The sequence below is a fragment of the Cydia fagiglandana genome, chromosome 9, assembly GCF_963556715.1.
Source record: "Cydia fagiglandana chromosome 9, ilCydFagi1.1, whole genome shotgun sequence".
In the NCBI taxonomy this organism is placed as follows: domain Eukaryota; kingdom Metazoa; phylum Arthropoda; class Insecta; order Lepidoptera; family Tortricidae; genus Cydia; species Cydia fagiglandana.
In genome coordinates, this window is record NC_085940.1 from 15,848,622 (window position 1) to 15,874,206 (window position 25,585).

The window sequence follows — 25,585 nt, forward strand, 5'->3', positions numbered from 1 at the left end:
GTTTGTAGGTTATTCATCGCCCCCATTGACCCCATTCATACTTTTGCGCATCAATGACTCTTAGTCCATCCCGTACTTAATATAGAACAATAATATCAAATCAAGTTGTGATTTTTATAATACGCGTGCCGCTTCTGGTCGTATGTGGATTGCTGTCAAAATCGTTTTCCGTGTACCTATTTGGTTATTTGAGATTTTGTTCGGAATGATTGAGTTTCGTCTAGTAGCAGTAGCTACACGCCCACACCACACCTCTCCTTAGGATGCAACCGGGAAAGTGCTAACAAGAGACGGACATCGACATTTTACAATGATCCTACTTATATGAGTGTATGCCAAATGACTAGCTTTTAGGAAATAAATCTGACGAATTGCGATGTACGAACGTAGATCCTTACGAATACATATATCGATGCAGCCTTACAAAGGTTTTCTCCCCAGTGTATCGGGTAGTGATTTCCCTGTTCCGACCGTAATGTGTTTGACGGGGCGTGGCGCCGCGCCCGAAACGCACTTTAATTACTCCCCGCACAAAATGACGGAAAGTAAAACGTTGGTTAGGTCGCATTTACTCTGATTCGATCTTTAGAGGCAATAGATTCAGATGTACCTAGTGCAGGGGTTTTATTAAACTTTTCAAATAATTACGCAATTTACGCATGTGACCAACAAGCGATCGATGCATCAATGTTTCTAAACTGCTTTTCTGCCGCTGAGCCACGACAATACGTGGCAAACGCAATAGGTACTGTAAAACCTCCCAACTATATCCAATTCTGCAACTATGGTCCACACAAGTTCGAAAGGAAATTAAGTACCTATCAATACCAATATTCCTGTTGATTTACTCCGATCCTTTTACTCCATTAATAAAAATATACCTTGCCTTCGAAATACAGTGAAAGACACACCTGAACGAAAAAAATACAGTTATTTTTTAACCATAGTTGGGAGCTTTGGACTATAGTTGGGAGGATTTAATATACCTATAAAAACGTAGGACCATGAACCTTTACATTTTTGTCACATCTTGTGCGTAATGCGTCCCCCATCAGGCACTTCGCACAGCTAAATATTTACGTTCAGGTCCATTGCCATATGGCAGCACATCTAATTCACCAATTATCAAATCTAGTTCAAATCCTACATCGCCCTTTCCAAAACCATTAGTCATTCAAGTTAATTTAACGTTGTCAACTACCCAAGCCCAAACATCCGTGCGTAATTAGCGAATCAATTCAATTTCCTTAATAAATCAATTACAAATCGTTCCACCATTGCATTGTCTTAAATACTCGCAAATCATGCCTTGCTAAACAGCCATGTGATTTGCCGTTGACGACGACCAGTGTAACTTCAATCCTGATATTAAGGGAGATGAAAACTGTGGGGGACTGCGTTAAATGGTTTTGGCTGTCCTATTGAAGCTATTGATAGCTAGCTATTCATGATCACGGCACACTTTCATGTGGTGGTATAGGTATAGGTATGTTATATTGGTCTGTAGGTAGGACTGTTGGTGTGGATTTGAAGCCCAGTTCGTACTATTGATTTTTAAAAGCCGTTCTTAAATGTATGTAATATTTACCAGCTGCTTTTAGTTAAAGTAAAAAAAACATCTTCAGGAAAACCTAAAGGAGAAATTCAGAGATAAGTGTGAAGGAAAACCTCTCTTAATTCAGCATTTAGTTTGGAATTACAGATCGTCGTACATCAGTAGGCAGAAACTACAAATGTGATACGGAAAGTATCCAAAAAGTTGGTAATAATCTCGGAAGATTTAAAAAATTTGTAAAGAAAACAACAGAAGCTCTCATTTTGGAAATGGACACTTTCAATTCCCATAGAAAAATATGAGGACTTTCCGAATTTTTTTCCATGTGGAAATTTCATAATTTTGGAAATATTCCGACGGCATTTGTAGTAGAAACAGATAGTAGTGATATAACGTCGACAGCAGTCGGGTTGTAACGATGAGGGATGGTAGCCTGCAGTAGATCGTGACCCTGAATAATGTCAACAGGGTGCTTCACATTGGCTCTGCTCCAGTGGCCTTTGCCAGCAGTCGGTGCAGGCAAATCGCAGGCTGCGGCATTTGTGTTTAACATGAATGTGCCATTTCAGCAAAATTGTTACAGCTAGAAAACAACTATAAACAGAATAAGCTGCATTAGAATAACTATGAAAGCGGGGTAATTTCGTAATATTTTTTTCACAAATTTCATACTCGTACATGTACCATCGCGCTCCGCGATGAGGGTACTACTAGCCAAATTTGTTGTACAATAATTACGCTATAAAATTTCCAATTTACCAAGAACCCTAAATGGCATTACAATCCCGTGTGGTGACTGTACGTCTATCCAAAATATCGGTTCAGCGGTTTAACCGTGAAGATGTAACAGACAGTCAGATCCGAGAATTATTTCCGTGGCAGTAATAAATCTCTCTATCGTCAATATTATAGGGCTTCGTTACTAATAGCATTTCTAGTCGATACGCTCAGGCCTAAGCTTCAGACTAGACTAGCATAAGCCTAAAAGGCAGATTGGCAGGCAATTAAGACATAATCCGGACTAGGCAGGGGGCGGGGAAGTTGGGACGAAATATGGGCTACGGGAAGCGGATTGAATTTGAAACTAAGTTGTGTTTTCTCATTGGGAGAGAAAATTATAAGTGGGCGTTTGCTAAAATAAATATCGAAAACCTGATTCTCACAGATCCTAGTTGGGTTCTTCCAACTCAGAATAACTAGCATATTCAATCTGATGATAAAATAAAATGTCCCAAAAATTTGTGTCAAAATTGTACGCTCTTCCTACCCCGTTTTCCGCGCAAACCGTACATTTTCCATTGTAACGCGAAACGTAACGCGAACGAGTGCGCGTGCGTTTGACAACCGATAAATTAGAATGTATCTACGGCGATTACGAGTGCCCGAGGTAGGGTTGTCACTGCGGGTTTTTCATTATAATACATTAGTAGAATAGTTCATCAGTGTACTCAAAACAATACGGATCAGACCGCGCGATCTCGTCACCTATCATCACTTGCGGTTTACAATAACCGGCACATACGAAAAATACAGCAAAAATTAATAACTACTTAAACTTAAATAAAATAAAAAATATGACCTTTATGCCTTTTTAATAACCTCTAAGTATGTTCTTGTCTGTCTAACAAGATTCTAATGTTTATTTCGTCGTGCAATAAAATAAAACATGCTTATGTAATATGAAGACGTATCTGGAAGTTTTTAAAAGGGGTTCATGATCATGCCATCTTCGTTGTAGGTAAGCAAAATTTTGAAATAAATTTTACTTGCTTAATACCAGTTATTTTGTGAAAAACAATTATATTTTGTTGAAAAACAATAGCATCACTAAACATTGGCAACCCTAGCGCTGGCAGGATTATCGCGCGGACCGCGGGACGCGCCCTGCGGTCACTGACCCCGCGTCATAATACAATCATATTGTACACCGCATCAATTTCCGACCAAGTAAATACCTACACTGATTTTGTAAAGGGTTAGTCGTGTTAATATGGTGAAACCTTGGTGTAATATGAACAGATACTAAGTACCTCTTTTACCTAACACCTATAACTGTCTGGCCACTTCACGTAAGGTCACAGAATAATGAATAGTACTACCGTACAGAAAGGAAAATTCCTACAAAACCGAAGTTTGACAGCGGTTCAGCGTCGAATCATGCTGTCCCGTTTTAATATATGGCAGTATACCTTTCGGCTATTTAGGGTTGTCAAAAATCAAGTGATTATCTTATCTGTGGTCGTGCACGCAAAAGGAAGTCAAGTGGTGCCAACCCTAATAATTGCTCGGAGCAATGCTGAGCCGAGCGGAGCCGAGTTTGACCGAAGTCAGGAGTTTCGCACCCCTGATAAGGTGTTAGGTAAAAGAGGTACTAGAATCTGTTCAATGAGTTCACATTTACTAATCACATTAACAGGGTGTTTTACGAAGGAAATTTGTTTTTCAGCTTTCTCCAAGAAAACATCGTAAAAGTTATAATGTTTCATACTTAAATATAGTCCAGGAACCGAGTACTATAATCTATTAAAATATCTTAATTAAAATAACTAATAAAGTAACACCTTATATAAATAAATAAACAAGAATTGCTCGTTTAAAGGTATTAGATATCGTCGCCTAGCACCCATAGTACAAGCTTTGCTTAGTTTGGGCACAGAATAAATAATAGTACTAGGTACAGAAGACACTCTCTAACAAAACGGGTCTGTCACGATCAGCACAGATATGGCCGCTAGGTGGCGACAGGTGACAAGCGCGGCTTATGGCAAACCCCAAAATTGGGGTCGAACGGATGTACTTTTAGCTACCTGTAGCAAAGCGACGAAATCGCGGAGTGAGCCACGCCTGGTTTGGGGCTAGGTTGATTTGTGTAAGATGTCCCCTGATATTTATTTATTTAATTTAAAACTCTCCGTCAAACCTTAAGGTAAGCTTAGAATAAATTTTAAAAGCGGAAAAATTACTGTCTTGTCTACTTGTTGTTGTGGTGTCTTGGGTTGTCTTACGGTAGATGTCGCTAAGGGTCCCCTTGACCTATAATATGGTGGCAAGATTTGCTGGCTAGGGATGAGGTCTTGTTGGCTCAGATGGCAGAGCGCTGGAGTATCGATCCAGAGGCCGTGAGTTCAAGTCTCACCCAAGACAGTAATTTTTCCACTTTTAAAATTTATTCTAAGCTTAATAGCATCGTTCGCAGACGTTTCTGCTTGTTAAAAATTAAAACCTTAAGGTATTCAGGATTAGCAACAAAAATGGATCTCTATGGGAAATTACGTACTATTACGGCCAACGCACTGGCGAACGAGCCTAGGACGAGGGCCTAATTCGTCGACGCAGGCGCACCTCATTTGCGCCGATCGGCGGTAATGGCCACTTATCTCCGGGACAGCCGATCATTATGGATTTATGCACGATAATAACTCGATCCAATCGGCAATGACGGATGGCGTATGGACGATATGTTCGGGATCTCAAAGGTTAGCTGGAAGAGATCCCTTTTAGGGATAAGTTCGCCTTTGTACATAACATTTTTATTTTTGTTTTGTTTTTGTCCATTTTATGTAAATTTGTGTATGTGCAATAAAGTGACATACATACATACATCTCGGGTACAGCGTCAAATAACCCGGTATCCACAGACTATCAGATTTTACGTCTTAGGATTTTTTTTGCATCCAACTCAGAATCTTTGTATTTCCGACCTCAATGTAAGAAGACCAACAAGTATGCATTTTATGAACTAATGAGATAATAAAGGGGCCCAGTGATGAACAGTCCGCCGGACGGTATCGGCCTGTCAGTTAGAACAAAACTTTGACAGTTCCGAACAACTGACAGGCCGATACCGTCCGGCGGCCTGTTAATCAGTGGGCCCCTTAACAATTAAAAAGTGAATGAAATGCGTAGCGTATTAAACAAATCACAATTCTCAATCAGAATGGTAACATCAACTGTAAACACGAAAAACTAAAAAAAAAGTAACAAATTGAAACACCCGTGTTACTCGTACTAGTTATAATGTGTCAAGCTGTTTGAAACGTATCTATAAATTCCTTTCATAGTCGGGTAAACTAAATGTCCATCAATATTGAATATCTCTGTTGATCAGAACCCGCTACGCCCACGCAGGTCGCTTACTCCAGAGCAGAGGTTGGCGGCCATTTTTCCAAGGATACCCATAATAACCTGCTCTATTTCAGAACACTCTGGTTATGCCTAATTATCGATGTAACGTGGCCTTTTACAATAACAATCTTTACCATATTGCGTGCAGAAATGAAAAATTATAGGTTACGGTTATAACTACACTACCCATACAGAGTGAAATTGGAAACCAATAGTGATGATGAAATTGTAACGGAAAAGGAAAGAGTGATGATACTTCCCAGCTTTTATTGCTGCAATATTGAAAATTATACATTAAAAGAGTACTTAATATTTGATTTAAAATAATTACATCATATGTCATAGTCTAGGGTGTGATTTGATTTGAATACCTATGCGTAAGTGTGACTGGTGTTCACATTGGTTTGCCTTCACACTGTTTACACATTATTGATTTTTATTACGAGTTCATCATTTCTTCCTAGTAGGAAGTTCCTACTTACGTTTAGTGGCAAATGTAGGTATGAACTCGCACTCGTGTAAATAGGCCCCGGGATAAGGGCCAGTTAAGAGCCCATTAACGTGCACCTAGTGTGCACGGGCTTATACAGTGTGGAAAGATAAGTCGGGCCTTGGAGGGAAACTACCTTAAGTCCTTAAGCTGGCTCATTTTACTTAAAGGAGACATTCTTTTATTTTTAAAAAGAAACAAAACTGCATACAAAATACAGTACGTACGGCCCCCTTTTTTAAATAAAAATTTATTAATCACAATTATTTAGCAGTGGCGCTAGTGTGCACCACGTTGATGAGCTCTTAAACTTATCCCTGCCACGATACTGCAAACAAACTAAACCTTTGCTCTTGGGTGTGTACTTATACATTATTTACCCATGTTATTTTTCTAAAGACGTAAGGGTGTTATTTACTGGTACTGGTATTTAAGCCCTAGCATAATCGCATGCCCACTCATAACCAGGTGTGGGATAATTCTTGTTCTGACTCAGCAAGGAACGATTTTCTAAAATTACATCCTTCCTACGTGTAACACGATCAGATATTTATCAGTTATGATAGAATAGATTGAAGTATTATTTTAGCTTATTTAGACGGTGCGAGATTATACATACATTTAAATGTTATATTAGAAGCTTTTAAACTGCTCTATCACGTAAAAGGCTCTAGTTTTTGTTTCCGCGATCTCAATTCTAGAGACACAATGAAGCCATTTCAATTCCTTACACTTAATAAAACTGGACTTTGACATATAGACCTCTGGTAAAGCAAAATGTAATTTATTACCCAGGTAATAAGGCCCAGGCCAAACTATAGGTGCTCACTCGGATAATTTACGACTTTCATCTATTCTCTTGTCGAAAATTCGCAAAAGTCGTTTGGTCAAACCGTCGAAACTTTATTTGTGGGCCCAGAGCCCTATAACTATAAATCTTGCGTGTATTCAGATTTACGACAACATAAACATGTAATATCATTTTATTTAATGGCTAAGATATAATCAGGGATGTGTGAGTAATAAGGCTTGTCAATCTTTAAGCGATACTATCCTCAATATCATAATAGGCGAGTTTCTATGAAAATTCTATGGAAAGTAACCGATTTCGCTATGTTTATATCAGCAAGACAACCAAGGAGCCTAAACTAGATGACAATCGTACACCAACAAACGCCAAACGTATGGGCCACAAGTAAAAATGTATGAGGGTGACAGATGCTACGGAAAGTGGCGTGACCTATATTCATAGATAATTTAAGTTTCATCATCATTATCATCAAGTTTCGATTGGCGATGGCGTTTTCTATCAACGATTGTCTTCTTGACTAGGCCCCTACTGAGTTGTGGTTTTCTCAGCTGCGATCTCTCCATTACGTGCAATTCTGCTCGTGCCGCCGCGGCCGCTGCAAGGACACTTCTGATGGCTCCTCTACACGATGGGCCAGCACCGGCCACTCCAACGAACGCAGTCATGCGGTAGAATGAGATAGCAATATCACTTGCTCCCTCTAACGCATAAATGCGTCCTTTGGAGTGGCCGGCGTTGGCCCATCGTGTAGAGGAGCCCTTAGAGCCGATGGCCAAAAACTCAGCAAGCACAGTATGACAAGTAGCAGTCTTCATTAGCTTCTTGTCTCTGTGAAATCTCTGGATATAGTTAATGCAACTATGATGCTTTTAATAAGATGACCCATTATGAGTATACTCAGATTTAATAGCTCTAATTCTTCATATTAAACCCTTCGGTATTTGGAGCTATTTGGGTTTTATTTCCGTCATTAATTTCGATATCGTTGGCATTCCGGAGATGATTTCAATGGATATGTGAAAAATCTTTCAAAATGTTAGAAGAATAGTTATTTTTAACAACAATTTATGTGCAACAAGTGTAGAAGGTTCCTATAAAAGTAGCCGGGAATAACAATTTTCAATCTCCTTTTGATAAGGTTTTATACCTAACGGCACGCTTCACATAAATATAAATAAGTTTAAAACTAACGTAACTTTATTAAAATTATGCGGTTTATACACGCCTTACAATTTGTAGAACTGAACTGTTGACTATTTTCGCCCACAGGTCATCCGGCATACATACCAAACATTTACATACCAAACTAAAGATTTACAAACCAAACCAACCAAACCAAACCAAACCACCAAACCAAACCAAACCACCAAACCAAACCACCAAAACCAAACCAACCAAACCAAACCAACCAAACCAAACCAACCAAACCACCAAAGATTTAGATTTATCTACTATTATTAATATAAACATAGATTAAATACATCAAAATCCTTTGGTACCCCTACTTCGTACGGGTAACGATGCCCATCTTATGTCCCTTGCTAATTGAAACCAACGAATTTACACAGAAACAGCAGGAGCTAATCCCATTATTTTAAGATGTACTGGCAACATTATTAATTGATCAATAATGGACCTTATTGTAGTTGCAATAAAGTTTGCAATAAGTTAACAGTTTGAACAACAGTATTGGCCACTCAAAAAAACTGCCACCCGCTGAGGACATTAGTTTTGTCATGTTGGCATAATCTTTAAAAACAAATAGAACTGATGCGAACAAAAATCGACTTTATTCTGTTACAATAGCGTTGTAAATGAAATGACGGCGTTCATGCAAACGGGGAAGTTGCGGTCACTAACGGCTAGACAATAGAATTAATACGTTTTTTTTGGGAATTCATAAATGGGACGGTTTTGAACAAATATTTAACTTAAACTTCAATTTGTGTATAAGTTTTATAAATGATATTCGAAGTTTATATTTCGGGATCTAGACCTTTTTTTGTGTAAAGGAATTGAAGATAGCCGAGAGTCGTAATATATTTCATGACGAATTTACATACTTCAAATAAAATTTTACTATAATTTTATAAAAAATAGCATGAAAAACATAAGAGTGACGTTACCAAAACGAATTTTAACAAAACTAGTCGTATATTGGTTATATTATTATTTTATCACTTTATAAGAGTAAATACCTTACCTTCTTAAGGGGCCCACTGATTAACAGTCCGCCGGGCAGAATCGGCCTGTCAGTTAGATCAAAAAGTTGACAGTTCCGAACAACTCACAGGCAGATACCATCCGGCGGACTGTTAATCAGTGGGCCCCCTTATATTGAAGGCTGAAAATTGCAGACATATATGACCATACATCGTTATCGCGGGAGCAAATACGATTTGACAATACTGAAAGATTATAAAAAACAGTCAAAAACAGAAATGACATTCGTATAGAGAAACGTTTATACCTACGACCTTAAAATGTATAATTATTTTATTGAATATCAATGCTATCTTACCTCCATACTTGACTTGATTGGTACTTAAAAAGATTACCTATTAGGTACGCAACCTTATCAGTCAATTTAGACATTTGTCAATCTTGACTGATCTTTATTTGTAACAACATAATCAAATAGAAGTTGCCTTTAAAATGCCTCGAAGGAAAATAACATGTGATGAATTTGTGGGGTTGTTTATACAGGATTATCCTGAGCTAGAGGCTCGCGATACAAATCTATTTTGCTCGAAGTGCAATATTAGTTTTTGTAAAACTAAATCTTCCGTGAAACGTCATTTTAACTCTGAAAGACACACTTCTCTCAAAAAAGATTTTAGGTTGGAACTGACAAAATTTCTAGTAAGCTGTAACATACCGTGGTCTCAAATAGTGAACCCTGTATTTAAAAATTTCTTTGAAGATTGTACCACGTATCTGGAAAATTTGAAAAAACTGTTCAGGTCCCTTCAGAATGTTTGCTGAGGCAGACTTGCGTGAATGAATTATACGACAAAGAGATGGATATACATATACATACAAACATATATCCAAATTAATTTTGAATAAAGATGGAAAACAGATTTTAAAAAAGTTCAAAGTGGTTTTGCAGAAAAATGCCGGATATGAAGTTATGAAAAAAATGTGTGAACTGATATCGGAGAAGGAGATAGTACTAGATTCAACGATATATCGTTCTACATTTGATTACTTCCGTCGTTTTAAAAACGCACCCATTACAACAGTAGCAGTCGAAAGATCATTTAGCCAATTAAAATGGATATTTACTGCACGACGCCGCAGATTAAGAGTAGAAAACATAGAGAAAATTTATGTCGTATATTACGAAAATCACTTAAGATCAACAAAAATTAAATAATGTTGTACAAAATAAATCATGAATATTTATTTGATATGTCGATTCCGGGTCATTATTTACTAACAGAGTGTAAAGCAAGATTTATGAACATTATGCAACAAAAACTTCGTGCTATGTATGATGAACTTCTTGGAGGCTTATAATGTGTAGGCAGAAAGGTCTGTTTTTACTAAACGGGCAGTCTGTTTTACCACTTCTTTAATAAATTTATATTTGCTCCCGCGATAACGATGTATGTATATGACGAAAATCCATGTATGGAATGCTGCTCGTAAATTCACCAATGTGATAACGAGGCAGCGTGGCCGAGTGGTCTAAGGCGCTGGTTTTAGGCACCAGTCCGAAAGGGCGTGGGTTCGAATCCCACCGCTGTCAAATCTTTTTGGATTTTTTATTTTATAAAAAAAAAAAAACTTGAATTTATATAAGGACCTTCGAATAAATCCTAGCAGTTATTTTTGCTATATTAAGTTCTTGTTACAAAAAACAATGTAAATTTGATAATTTTCTCATTTTATAATTTGTATTTAATACATTACTTTTAATTTCAGGTACACCCGTTTTTGCTGGCATAAATCCCGCGCAAAGTAAAGGTAAAAAAAAACATAAAAGTCATATACTCACAAGTATTTCAAGTGCGCATGAGAGGCCTGTGCCAGTGTGCCCAGCAGTGAGAAGTATATAGGCTGATTTTTTATTATTATTAAGTACTTCAAGTGCTGGGTACATCGGGCAAAGGACGGGCAGGGAAGTTCTACGGACAAGGACTCTTTTCACGTTAGTCAAATCAACAGAGGCGTTTGGTTGGTCGCAATATTTAAAAATTCGTCTGTGCGAAAAGAATCGAAGAATGTTGGGCTCCACAACATTTCACGACTCTTCTCTTTCCGCACAGACTCTAGCAAGGAAAAATTTACCACACCTGTAGGCCTATTATGGATGGCTTTATCCACATGACAAAATATCCGTCACTTTTTAACAGAGCGCGGTTGAAAGTGACAGATACCGTTTTATCACGCTATCACGTAGACAAAATACCGTGTTGTCCTAAATACCGTTGGGCAGATAGAGTGGAGGCAGATCTCCGTGAGCTCGGAGTCGGCGAAAGCTGGCGGGATACCGCTCCTGACCGATCAAAGTGGCGTGCTCTTGTGTTGGAGGCCAAGACTCATTGTGGGTCATCGCGCCAACGAAGTAGTAAGTAGTAGTAGTATCACGTAGACAAGAATGACCATCATATCCGTACAGGTTTTGTAATTGAAGGGATGTTTACAAAAGAAACATAACTGACTACACTGGTTGACACCTGAAACGATTAACAATGTTCTCAAAAAAGTGTCAAACGCTCTAAGCAGTTATGTTGTTTTTGTAAACATCCCTTCAATTATTATCCGACTATTTTATAATGAATATTGAAATATAAAATGTTACAATTTTATTACACTTTTTTATGGTACAAGAATAATAAAATAAAATAATGAACTGAGTAGAGTTACATTTTACTTTATGAAGTTCTCGTAGGTAGCTAGAATCTAGACGCTTAACCTCAAATATTACTCATATGTCTATGGGAAAGTTTATGGTGTATGAATAATAGGTACCCATATATATAGTTCGTTTTTTTTAGCATTAGAAAGAACTTGCAAGAAGGTAAGCGATATTGACATGTCTTTTAATTGAAAAACTCTTTTAAATATCAAAAACTATCACTTATGAAAGCAGAAGAATATAAATGATCGTATTGTTTACCTTATTTCTAATGCTAAAAAAAACGAACTATAGATAGGTACAATACATACTTAGATAAAGTATTATTATTAAACACTTGTATCAATAATCACTATAATCAGTCCCCAATGTCCCCATTGACCAAGCAAATTCGCCATTAAAAAACGCCGTGTGAGAAAGATGCGTATCTCGATAGCGTTTTATTTCTGCATTGCATGCGTTTTTCGAGTGGATGAATTTCAATTCCCGCGTAAGTGTCTTTGTTTCACGCCTGTTGGATTGAGTGTTGATTCTGGCGCGTTGAATATCAAATTACTTGGAAATTATATGGTAAGGGTTGACATGAACATATTATTTTACGGAAAATTCAGGATTTCTAATGTCAGGTTTCTATGTCTACGAGAATACGAGATCCCGAGATTTTTGCTCTAAATAATGCAGCTTTTTGATGTGAAGATACTGTATTTCGGATTATTACATTTTTTCCTTCCTGCCGGCAATTCCAGCCTCTATAATGGTAACATTCCATTTCTAACCGGAGCTGCATTACTGTCAATTTTACTATGGAAATTGACAATGACAGCGGCGACGCGTTCAGTACCGGTAGTGCAGCTGCGGTTAGAAATGGAATGTTACCATAAGGCACCTTTCTAGATTGCCTTTTTTCTACATTGCAAAAAATATACAGGAATAGCTAGTATTTTTTAAATATGTAGCTGACATCCTTAAAGCTACTGTGGCATGTAAGCAATTCAAAAATATCCATGTGCCTCTTGGTTGAAACTGAACCCAAGTACCTACTCCGATAAGGGTTAGGGTGCACTTAAATGAGTTATATTATGCTAACGTGTGAATAATATAATTCGGTATTTTGCATTGTGAGCCTTAATACGACTTGCATATAGTTCATTATTTAATATTGACTTTGGTAAGAACGTACCTATTTAAATTAATTTTATATTGATATTGCCTCTTATAATACCTAAGTATAATATGTTCCTATATTGTACATTTACAATTTACAATGGCATATTAAAATGCAGTAAGTAGGTAGGTATAATTTGCAGGAGAACTATCCCTATACCTCGTTTTTTAGCATTAGAAATAAGGTAAACAATCTTGATGTGTCTTTTAATTAAAAAACACATTTTAAAAATAAGTTACGGTAAATATGTAACAATTATGAATCTAATACGATCATTTATATTCTTCTGCTTTCATAAGTAATAGTTTTTGATTTTTAAAAAGCGTTTTTCAATTAAAAGACATGTCAAGATTGCTTACCTTCTTGCGAGTTCTTTCTAATGCAAAAAAAAACTAACTATACACCGTGTTTTTTTTTGTTTTCCGTTAATTTCAAGGGTGCATTCCTGAGCTTAAATCAAGTAACTTTCTCAAAGACACCGATATTCTAATTAACTCCATTTCGGAGATAATCAATATTTTATTTTTTCCTATAAGGCCTCTACAAGCGTGTACACTTGCCTTAGGGCTGATTTACATATTGATTAGTGTTTAGAATGAGTTCATACATTTGCTACTAAACTTAAGTACAATCTCGGTCGATCGATGTTCGAAATGACATTGATATGTCACAGATTTCAATTGTTTGGTTGAATTAAATGTAATGCCCGTCTTACAACAACGCTACATGCTACATTTAATTACTTTTTAAACTTATTTTTTTTAAAAGCTAAGAATTTTTTTTAAATTAACTATGCCATTTAGTTCTCTTAAACGTACTTAACCATACCCCGAAGTTAACGGAATTCAATAAAAACACGGTGTAGAAATGCAATCAAAAACATTCTAGTATATCTTAACAAATTCGTAAGTTTCAAAGTATTTAGGTTTTTACACCAATCCTTCAGGCGTAAGTTTTTACAGTAGCCCTTCAGTCAGTCGCTTAACTGATTTGAATCGAATTGTTTGTATGGGACCCCGATCCGCTTAATGTTTGGCGTTAAGGCGATTTGTCAGGTCATACATTATGTATATCTTTCAATTACTTTGTAGGACGTGAATCTTCGGCCCTTAAGACGCTTTTCTCACGATTAACTCAAACTAATTGAATTAAAAAGTCTTATAAACTTTGGGAAAGCTAACATATGCGGTACATTTTGTATTAAGGAAGGTAATAGAGCTTTAAAGTACCCATTAACGCTAGACAGCAGTAAAAGAGCTTTTCTCTCACGGTAAGCATTCCTAATTCTTTACGTCTAAATCTTATCGTCGTAAGTCCATTTTCTTATACATGCGACTATCAAACATATGTCTTGAAACTTACATCCTATAATCGCTAAACTGTACTCATGAGTCAAATTACTTCAACGCTAGGGTGTATCTTCGTAGGGCGTAAGTATGTTCATAGTTAAAATGCTCATAGGTCTTTCTGTACTTGTGTAGTGTGTGTTAGGTTCTAACATTGTGTATGCAAACGGCGACGCGCTGTATCAGTCAGCTGCAGTACAAAGAATTCGAAGTGCGTGCCACTAAGCTGAGGAAACAGTCATTATTTAGGTGACATAGCATCCCTCAGTGCGGCCAGCAGACGTGTGATGGATGTGGTTTGTATGGCTCCTCTACACGATGGGCCAGCGCTGGCCACTCCAAGGGACGCAGCCATGCGGTAGAATGAGATAGCAATATCACTTGCTCCCTCTAACGCATAAATGCGTCCCTTGGAGTGGCCGGCGCTGGCCCATCGTGTGGAGGAGCCAACAGGGTTCTGTACACAAAGAAAACGGGACCCTATTACTAAAACTCCGCTGTCCGTCTGTCTGTCACCAGGCTGTAACTCGAGAACCGTGATAGCTAGACAGCTGAATTTTTCACAGATGTATTTCTGTTGCTGCTATAACAACAAATACTAAAAACAAAATAGAATAAATAATGAAGTGGGACTCCTATACAATAAACGTGATTTTTTTGTCGTTTTTTGCTTAATGGCACGGAACCCTTCGTGCGCGAGTCCGACTCGCACTTGACCGGTTTTTGATTGAAAGCATTGAGCAATTTTAATACACGCGTCTACGCGAACGAACAGCCAATGTTTCACAAGATGAACAAGATCCAACTAGTTCGCCGTCCCAAACGGCTGTAAGTTACGTTACGTTAACTACGAAAATACGTCTCATTACGTCCCGTATAGCGAGCGGTTGTCACGTCCCAGTCCCATTAATTCTTGTAGCTAACTCACAAACATACTTTGTGTAGGACAATCGGTCCTTATACTCAGCGTTCCAGTTTGTATCAATAATGAACAACGAACACGTTTTGTACTATTTGTAGTACAGGTGTTTTAGTACCTTGTCACTTTTTCTAATTGGATATAAGCTGTCAACTTTGACAATGTATTTGTCCAGGAGGCTTATTATGGATAGTTTTATCCATCTTTATCCACGTGATAAAATAACTGTCACTTTTTAACACCCTGGGATAGAAAAGTGAAGGACGCCGTTTTATCACGCTGTCACGTAGACAAGAATGACCATAATCCGTACAGATAAACGATTTCAGGCAAGGCTTTACAAGTTCGAATCCTCAAGCAAAAATCCAAAAGCAAGTTAAAAATATTGTAGCCCTCAATAATCAGAAAGACTATGGCAGTATCCTACTCATCATTTTCCTGCAGGAGTAACATGGATCGCTTTATCCACATTTATCCACGTGATAAAATAACTGTCACTTTTTAACTCTGCGGGATAGAAAGAGACGGACACCGTTTTATCACGCTGTCACGTATACAAAAACGTTTCTTGCCACGGCTCATAAAAGAAGGAGGTGATACTATAATTTAAATAAGTCTTATACAATCATAGCCTTGCGATCCAAATATATACTACCAAATTACTGATAAGCTTAAAAGTGAACAATGAATATGAATAAACAATACGTTTGAATCGGTATGTTTCAATGTCAAAATATGGGGCTAAATTTAGCATAGATGTTGGACAGCATATCATTAAAACATAATTAGAAAACGTATTCACACAACAGACTATTAATGTTTTAAGCAGTTGGGTGTGTCTAACACACGGATCACTGACTAGATTGCGCAAGTACGCATATCAGACGACTAGCGGATACAACAGAATCAGAATCAAGTATTTTATTCGTGATAAACTTAAAACTAAAATTACATACAACACATGCATTGGTGCTTCAATTGCAATTTAATGTGCAATAGGTTCAGCAAGCAGAATGTTTGAAAAATCATTGCACTTTTTTAGATCACAATACGGTTGCCTAAAATTTTATTGCAATCTTGAGGCCCTTCTAAAGTTAGTAACTTCATCGATTCGAAATATCGATGCACAAAAGCTAAAAATATGAAATTGCTTCTAAAAATGCGCAATTTATTTTTGATCGGACTTATAAAAAATTACAATTCAAAAACATGATATCCGCGATCCCGAGCACGCAGACATCTCGCACTTGCTCAGTTAGAACCTGAACCCGGGGCCCCCGGTGGGCCTAAAAATCGCGACTGCTCTTTTCATTTGTGTTACGCTTATAAATTACACGACCAGTGGGCCTAAGATAGTCGCGCTACACGCCCTTTTATCGCCTTGTCAACACGGCCGTCACTTTCACACGCGATAGAAGATAGAAATACTCTAGGTAGAACTTCAATATCATGAAATAAGTATTTTAAAAATGAGCTATTGTAGTTTTGTACGTAGTACAGTCATTATATCCAAAAAACCGACCCTACCCGTGAATAATTAGTTCTTGGATTTTTTTTTCGTAGGTCCCTCGGGGGGGTCACTGGGAGTGTAAATTCAAAAAGTAGGCTGAATCAGGCTCCTGCGTATATTCAAAAATGGTTTTTTTCCAAAAAAACGGTTTTTCTTCAATAACTCGGCCATTTTTCATTTTACAGTAAAACCGTAAGGACAAAAACTGTAGGAAATTTGATTCTCTACAAGTAAGTCCAGTCATTATATCCAAAAAACCGACCCTTTCTGTGAATAATCAGTTCTTGGATTTTTTTTTCGTACGTCCCACGGGGGAATCACTGGGAGTGTAAATTCAAAAAGTAGACTGAATCAGGGTCCTGTGTATATTCGAAAAACGGTTTTTCTTGAATAACTCGGTCATTTTTGATTTTACAGTAAAACCGTGAGGACAAAAATTGTTCAGAATTTAATTCTCTACCTAATGTGTAAAGTAAAAAATATGACTAAAGTTCTTTGGTGAATAACATTGTCCGTGACACATGGCGTCAGGGTTACGTTACGCGTTACGCTGTATCGAGTTTATGATTTTTCCCCTCCTCAAAAAGTGCTCAGCGACGCTAAAGAAGTTTTCACTTCAAAAAACAAATGAGGACAATCTTTTCAAAAGGGCTTATTTCTCTAGGACACCATAAAAAATAAGCGCTTCTGAAAAAACACTTCAAATTACCTCTCTTCAAAAGGAGTCTGTGGGCGGTAGTCTGTGGTCCAGCATAACTCATAGACATGGCACTTGCTAGAACTGCCTGTGAAATTAAGTCGTGTGAACCTGCCATGCATTCCCATTGCTTCCGCGAGCGCTGGCTATTTCTCATACAAACCAGCATAACATGTTTGTTTAGGCCCTTAACAGGCTTCAGTTGTTTTTCTTTATTTATATACCTTGTAGCTTAACCTTCGACGCCCTGTCAAACACAAAAGTTGTCACGTGGACGCCACGTCACCGAAGTGTCAAAACTGAAATTGAACTTTATGCATATGCACGTAGGTCTATGTTGCTCTGTGGTCTGTCACCGATTAATCAGTCTTTGGCGTTGAACCTGCGGTGCGGATATATCGGTCATTGGCGTCCAAAAGGTTAATTATATATATATCCTTCTTCTCAGCCTTTGCAAAGTGTCGTGGTAAATTGGCAGTGATAGGTGCAGATGTTCTCTAAGTCTCCGTATCATTTTTTTTAGTTAATTCTTGTAAAAATTCAATATATAAAAACTACAATTTCGCGTTTAACCGTTCTTAAATCGTTCGCTAAATTGTATTGTATTGGAAGTTTCACAGTTCACTGCTAATTAGACGTGCGCGCCGCGCCGGCGCCGCCGCGCCGCGCCGCCATTCATACGCGCCGCCGCCGCCGGCTCATCCACTCGGCGCGCCGGTGCACGGCCGTATATATGAATTTTCTCAAAAATGGACGGCCAAGTCGACTTTGCCGTCTAAAAAATAGGTCGCGAAGCGCGTAGTTTATGGTCAGTCAAAAATTAAAAACTTAAAAACATTGCAGTCTCGATTTTGGGACTGCAAACTTCCAAACTTTTTAAAAGTTGAAATGGCCATATCAAATGAAGGCACAGGCCCATTAAACAGCCAAACAGATGATTAGTACCGCGACTACTTAGCTGTCTCAAATAGGTTGGCGTATTTTTGGCAGAAAAATACACTTCTATTTTTTTATAAAAAAAAATAAACAGGCGGCAAGGGCTTTTTTCTGTAAAAATATATACGTAAGATCTGTATCTGCTTTCGTGAAATATTTCTGTGATAATTATAGTTCTTGCACCATTTTTGAGAAAAGCACTATATATGACTCGGCTGGAAGGCTACTTGCTGGCTTCGGATTCAATTAAACGGACTCCCAAGGTCGTCCGTTTAAAACGAATCCTCAGCTTGCAAGTAGCTACTTCCGAGCCTCGATAATAATGTACTATTTTCGATATTTTTTTATGGCAAATCTAATGAGATCCTAACGATTTTAATGCCTGAACAAACGTGAACTAACGTCTTCCGATGACTTCACATAGTTAATTTGGCTGATTTCGGGGTGGGGTGGTTATCGTGAAGACAGCCCACTTTGACCAAAAAAATAAAAATTTAATGGTTCGGGGCCCTAATGATTCTAATGCCTGAACAATCATGAACTAACGAATATCTTGCTATCTAGACCAATAAAACTTAAAAAAAGTGGTTTGGGTTGGCTAGCGTGAAGACAGCCACCCCCTTTTGTTTAAAAAAAAATGTATATTAGAATCGGGGATATGTACAAGAATAGCGTGTGCGTAAGTATAATGCTAGTGAAAAACTATACATAGTTAATTTTTGCAGTTTTAGTAGGTAATACCCTCGGAGTAATTAACAATGGAGCCGCCATTAACAGGCGTTCCCCTCTGTCGAAAATAGGCGGCCAATGGTCAACCACATGTCAACCATATGTATGGACTGACGTTTATCTGACATGACGTACCTATACATTTGATGTGCCCCTCCCCCGCAAAAAACGGCAGACTATTTTGTACCGAAAATTTTAGACATGGCGTCTCCGTTGTTAATTACTCCGAGGTAATACCTAAATGAAAAAAATTGCTACACGCCGGCGCCGCCGCGCCGCGCCGACCAAAAAAGCCGGCGCGCCGCCGCCGGCAAATTTTAGGTCGGCGCGCACGTCTACTGCTAATTAGCGTTGATCAGTCCGTCAATTGTGGTTGTTGCAACTAAGCTTGCGCTTATACTGGTTATATTGAGCTTTACAGCATGGCCACGACATTGCGCGACTGGCTTCGGCTAAGGGCCCCCCCACATTTGGCGTCTTTCGAGCGTCGGCGTCTGTCGGCGTCGCTCCAGCGCTATGGAAAATGACGTCGCTGCGCAGTTGCGTCGACGCTGCGTCGACGTTGCGTCGACGTCGGCCATAGAATTGTAGACGCCGACGCTCGAAAGACGCCAGATGTGGGGGGGCCCTAAGGCGACAACCATAGGTTGGAGCGAGACACAGCGATCGGACCTTTCGTTCCTACCTATCATTATAGCCTTAAGGCCCCCCCACATCTGGCGTCTTTCGAGCGTCGGCGTCTACAATTCTATGGCCGACGTCGACGCAACGTCGACGCAGCGTCGACGCAACTGCGCAGCGACGTCATTTTCCATAGCGCTGGATCGACGCCGACAGACGCCGACGCTCGAAAGACGCCAGATGTGGGGGGGCCCTTATACGAAGCCTGTCGCACAGTTTCGTGGCCTGTACGGATATGATGGTTGTTCTTGTCTACGTGACAGCGTGATAAAACGGTGTCCGTCACTTTCTATCCCACGGTGTTAGAAAGTGATAGTTATTTTATCACGTGGATAAAGATGGATAAAGCTATCCATAATAGGTACGCGGGCTGGCCGTTAGTTTCGCCCTTATGGGGTAAGGGATTGGAATGACGCTCGGACAATCAAACTCCGATGTCCTATCCAGATGGTGACCTTTGCTGAACATGTGGTTTTGAGTTTATTTTTAACCGACTTCCAAATCTCAAAGAAGGAGGTTATCAATTCGGTTGTATGGATTTTTTATTTTTTTTTATGTTTGTTACTCCATAACTCCGTCATTACTGGACCGATTTTGAAAATTCTTTTTTTGATTGAATGTATATGCATACAGATTGGTCCCGTTTTTTGTCAAAATCCAGTTCTGATGATGGGATCCATGAGGAATCGAGGGAACTCCTCAAATCTTAAAGGCATACACATAGTGATTTTTGGTTTTTTATCAACGAATCAAGCATATACATCCAAAAAAGTGACATTTGATGAAGTGGATCTGCTGATGATGATCAGAACGGAACTCTTCAACGACGCATAGTTCACGGTTGGCGATTTGTCCTCTTCGTTATGTTTGTTAAGCAAGTTAAGTTTTTAAGCCACATTTTTGTCAAGCTCGAGTTCTGATGATGGGATCCATGAGGAATCAAGGGAACTCCTCAAATCTTAAAGGCATGAGTATAGAGATTTTTGTATTTACATCAGAAAATCAAGCATTTTCATTAAAAACTGTTGCATTTGATGAAGTGGAACTGCTGATGATGATCAGAACAGAACTCTTAAACGACGCATGGTTCACGTTTGGCGATTTTTCCTTTTCGTTATGTTCGTTAAGCAAGTTAAGTTTTTAAGCCACATTTTTGTCAAGCTTGAGTTCTGATGATGGGATCCATAAGGAATCGAGTCCTCAAATATTAAAGGCATACGTATAGATTTTTTTTATTTTCATCATAAAATCAAGCATTTACATTAAAAACTGTCGCATTTGATGAAGTAGAACTGCTGATGATGACCAGAACAGAACTCTTCAGTGACGCATGGTACACGTTTGGTGATTACGAATTTCGATTTTGACTTGGACTGGGACCCGGACTCGGACTCGTACCCGGATCCGGTTCGGACCCGGATCCGGTTCGGACCCGGACCTGGACTCGGATCCGGATTCGGACCCGGACTCGGAACCGGACTCGGACCCGGACTCGGATCCGGACTCGGACCCGGTCTCGGACCCGGACACGGACCCGGACTCTGACCCGGACTCGGACCCGGACTCGGACCCGGACCTTGACCCAGAAAACCACTATGATACCTTAACTAAATAAACAACTATGATTACCTACCCGCTTAAACCCCCGTACACCGCACGGCATGCGCCATTAAGTGAGTTAGGTTCGAACTGCGATCCGCACAGAACCGAACTGCTATCTGAGGAGTGGGTTAGGTTAGGCTAGAACTACGACCTTCATGGCTCCTCTTCACGATGGGCCAACGCCAGCCACTCCAACGGACGCATTTATGCGTTAGAGGGAGCAAGTGATAGTGCATGGCTGCGTCCCTTGGAGTGGCCGGCGTTGGCCCATCCTGTAGAGGAGCCATTATACAGAAGCGAAATGCTAGTAAAAAAGTGGGTAGTTTTACCTCCTTTTCTACATAGTGTACCATCTACAATAATCTTTCATCGGCCCCCATGGAAGTCGGTTTTTTTTTCTTAAAAATTATTATGTAACAGTTACGAATTTGAGGCGTTTATTTTTATTCGCGTGGTCATAAGTTTGGATCGGATTGTAGAATCCTTTATATTATAAAAAATGCAGGGCAGAAACTTTATCTATTCCGTTCTGTGACCAGACCGTGGCAATCAATGTGACATAATAAGCCGGAGAGACATGTCACTATAGGAAAGCATTTTTAAATGTCACACCCATCGGGAGATTTAAAAAGGTGTTAAATATCAAGGATCTAATAATGTAAATATGTAATGAAAGCAAAGTTAAGAAATAATGTTTTGTAGGAAGCAACAAAAATAAATGTTTGATCAACGGAACTTATACCTACCGGAATTCAGCTGTAGCTCAGAATCTATTAAGTACGAGTGTCTTTAATGTTAAAACTATAAGCAAAACGGTCAAAGTAAGTATAAAAAGTAAAGTTAAGATAAAAAGAGAATTCAGCTTTGTTACAGTAGTACTAAGATTAAATTAATTCTCTCTGTCCAGTGCCCCCAAGAGAAACTTACTTAGCACTTAAGTATTACCTAAGTTTTCTCTGGATTAAGCTTTTATATTTTTCTTATGGCCATTATTTAAAGCAGGGAGCGTTACCGGTATAACTAAAAATCTAAATACCTCATAGCTTTCATATTATTTCTTTGATATTATAGAATACTATTTAGGTAAGGATAATGATTGATCTAATCTGATCAATCATTATCCTTACCTTAATGCTAAATTAAGTGCAAAAATATACATAAACAACCAAGATACAGAAATTGAATACCAGTTAATTTGTATGAAAAATATACCGGTATTCGGTCTCTGATTTAAAGTCTGGACGGAGGTCCCAAATGTTTTGACCACGAATTTATTTCCGTCTTTCCACGAATAATACTGTAGATTATTGGGAAAACTGTTTTTTAATTTTCATATAAAATTTAATTATTATATTATCCACCGATCCCGTACTTTACAGTAAACTGAGCCATAAAAAAACCGGGCAAGTGCGAGTCGGACTCGCGCACGAAGGGTTCCATACCATAATGAAAAAAAAAAAAAAAACAAAAAAAAGCAAAAAAAAAAAACGGTCACCCATCCAAGTACTGACTGACTGACTGTATGGGTGCCCCATTTAAATCTTTATTTTATTCTGTTTTTAGTATTTGTTGTTATAGCGGCAACAGAAATACATCATCTGTGAAAATTTCAACTGTCTAGCTATCACGGTTCGTGAGATACAGCCTGGTGACAGACGGACGGACGGACGGACGGACGGACAGGGAAGTCTTAGTAATAGGGTCCCGTTTTACCCTTTGGGTACGGAACCCTAAAAACATTGTTAAAATAAACCCGCTAGGCTAGAAAATACATAACTTTGCTTCTAGTTAGCAGACACGTTTATGTTGTTACCGTAACTCGAATCCGTAGGTACCTATAGATACATCGATAAAACCCAATCATAAACATATACATGTCAAATGTGTCGTTTTATGTCACGAGAAACGGCCATATTCTTTTTCTCTGGCATTATTTCCTTCCTTTTCGAGGAATGTCGGCGTCGGATGTGTCGTAAAAATAATACCCATTCTTATAATTGGGCCACACGTGTGTTGTTTTACTCCTGATTCGTTAATGGGATTCACTTAGGTATGTAAATGCATGCATTTGTGACAAATAAAAGTTGAAAGCACTGCGGTAGGCCTCATCGGCACCGGCAGTCGTTTGTATGGTCAGTCTAGATTTAGTTGTATGTGGTGGCGCATTTTCGAGGCTGAGACGATAATAATGAATACAATGATGTGTTGTGTAACCTTTCAGAGCAGCCATCATAGGGAGACATAAACCGCATCGCTATACCAGTCAATACTAACTCAAAATTTCAGATCAAGGATTCCCAAACGTTTTTCTGTAAATGCGGTTGCACATAAAAATAATAAGTGAATAAGTAGCCTTTATTTGTAAATTATGATTCAGAATGTCGGCACATGCTCACATAACTTCTTCAAGAAAAGTTGAAGTAGATGAATAAAAAATAATACATGGCATAAATAAACACAAAATAGGAATAAAAAACAAATTATTTTTATTACTGATCCAGATCAAATTTTGCTAATTATTTTAACTATATATAGGTATGCAATCATTAATCAATTATGACTGTCAGATTTGTACACTATTATATAATTACAAAAGATTACAACTATAATTTTCCCGTATAACTATAAATTGAGCTTTACTAGATGGACCATAAAGTTCTTATTCTCTTGAAACCTATGCTTTTGAAAGTTTACCGAGTTCCAATTTTCAAATAAAAACGGTATTTCAAGTAGCCCTCAGCTATCCTGATAGGTGGTAAAATCATAAAACACAAATTAGTTTAATTAATGGTTGCCATAAATTATACGGCACAATTAGCGAATACTTCGAACCGCTGAGGTGCTATTGCAATCGCTCGCCATGTCACCAGCAAGCTAGTTTTTTTGTGAATCAAACTTAACTTTTTTTATCACTAGTTTCGCAAAATGATTCAACTACCCGTGAGTGCTTAAATTCGTAAACGTTTCTCAGTTGCAGTTGCAAGTTGTATCAGAACACGATACCGAATATACCCTTAAATGGATCCCCACAATTTTTGTTATATCCTGTACATATATGTAGTCTATATGCAGTCATTGATATGTAGTACATATGTATTAAATTTGTAGTTTATGTAGACTCACACAAAATGCTCAGCTCTACAGTCTGACAAAAGAGAGTAGAAATTAAAAAGTGGCAATACCTAATGTAGTATCGTCCCTTTCAAATCAATCTAAGAAAATGGGACGAACTACAGTATTGCCACTTTTTAATTTCTACTTTTTTTTGTCAGACTATAGTAGTGACGGATCTCGAGAGGTCATTGCTTGACAGCTAAATTTAGGAAGTTGTTTGAATATGTCTAATAAAAACCACTGCCAAGAGACAGTGTACAAGGCAGACTTGCTAAAGGCCTCCATCGATTGGTGGGTCTGAGCGTTTGCCTCGGGAAGCAATGAAAACACATATTGCCAGAATTATGGATTTACAGTAGAACCCGCTTAAGACGATTCTGAGGGGACCTAGCAAAATACGCGTCTTAAACGGGAAATCGTATTAAACGTGAAATAAAAACGAGTATTATTTCATGTACAAACAGCGCAGCGGTGATAATGAGCGAATGATATCTAAGTGTGGGTAGGTTCACACGCGGTTAAATAATCTAGATTATGGACACTAACAATAGGCTCAACTATAAAGTCGTGGAGTAACTAATTGCAAATAAAAATCTGGGAGCGATAGCTTGCACTCCGTGGTCCATAACCGTCAAGCAGATGGCATAGCATTCTCACGCCGACAAGGACCCGACAAAAGATATTAAAGACAAAACAAAAAACCTAAGGTAGGTAATAAACACATTCAAAAATGTTGACTAACGGCGTATTATATAACAATACGACCGTACGATGGTTATGGCAATAACACAAACGTGCAGATGGTTCATAACGGGAATTTTAGATGGCGTATTAAGCGGGACGCGAGTCGTATTAATCGTGAAAAAATGTATGAAAACAGGCCTAAAATTGCAGGGACCGGCGTAAAATGGCGTATTATGCGGGAAATCGTTTTAAACGTGATCGTATTAACCGGGTTCTACTGTATATGGAAAACTACGCCTTCGTTTTAATAACACTCTTTAGGAATCCAAATGATGGGTTATCAAAGCGAAGGCT

At 38.4% G+C, this 25,585-nt stretch overlaps 1 protein-coding gene and 1 non-coding gene across 3 annotated transcripts in view; both read left to right on the top strand.

Moving 5' to 3' along the window:
- Positions 1 to 25,585, top strand: part of LOC134667486 (caskin-2) — a 431,327-nt gene that overhangs the window by 200,558 nt on the left and 205,184 nt on the right. Inside the window, exon 2 of one of the 2 annotated variants that reach the window (XM_063524906.1) lies at positions 10,912 to 10,953. The exons of the other annotated variant lie outside the window; for it this stretch is intronic. Coding sequence (XP_063380976.1) covers positions 10,912 to 10,953 — 42 coding nt within the window. The remainder of the gene's footprint in view (positions 1 to 10,911; positions 10,954 to 25,585) is intronic. 2 annotated transcript variants of the gene reach the window in all.
- Trnal-uag (transfer RNA leucine (anticodon UAG)) lies at positions 10,656 to 10,735 on the top strand. The gene has a single exon. It is a non-coding gene; the product is annotated as a tRNA-Leu (tRNA).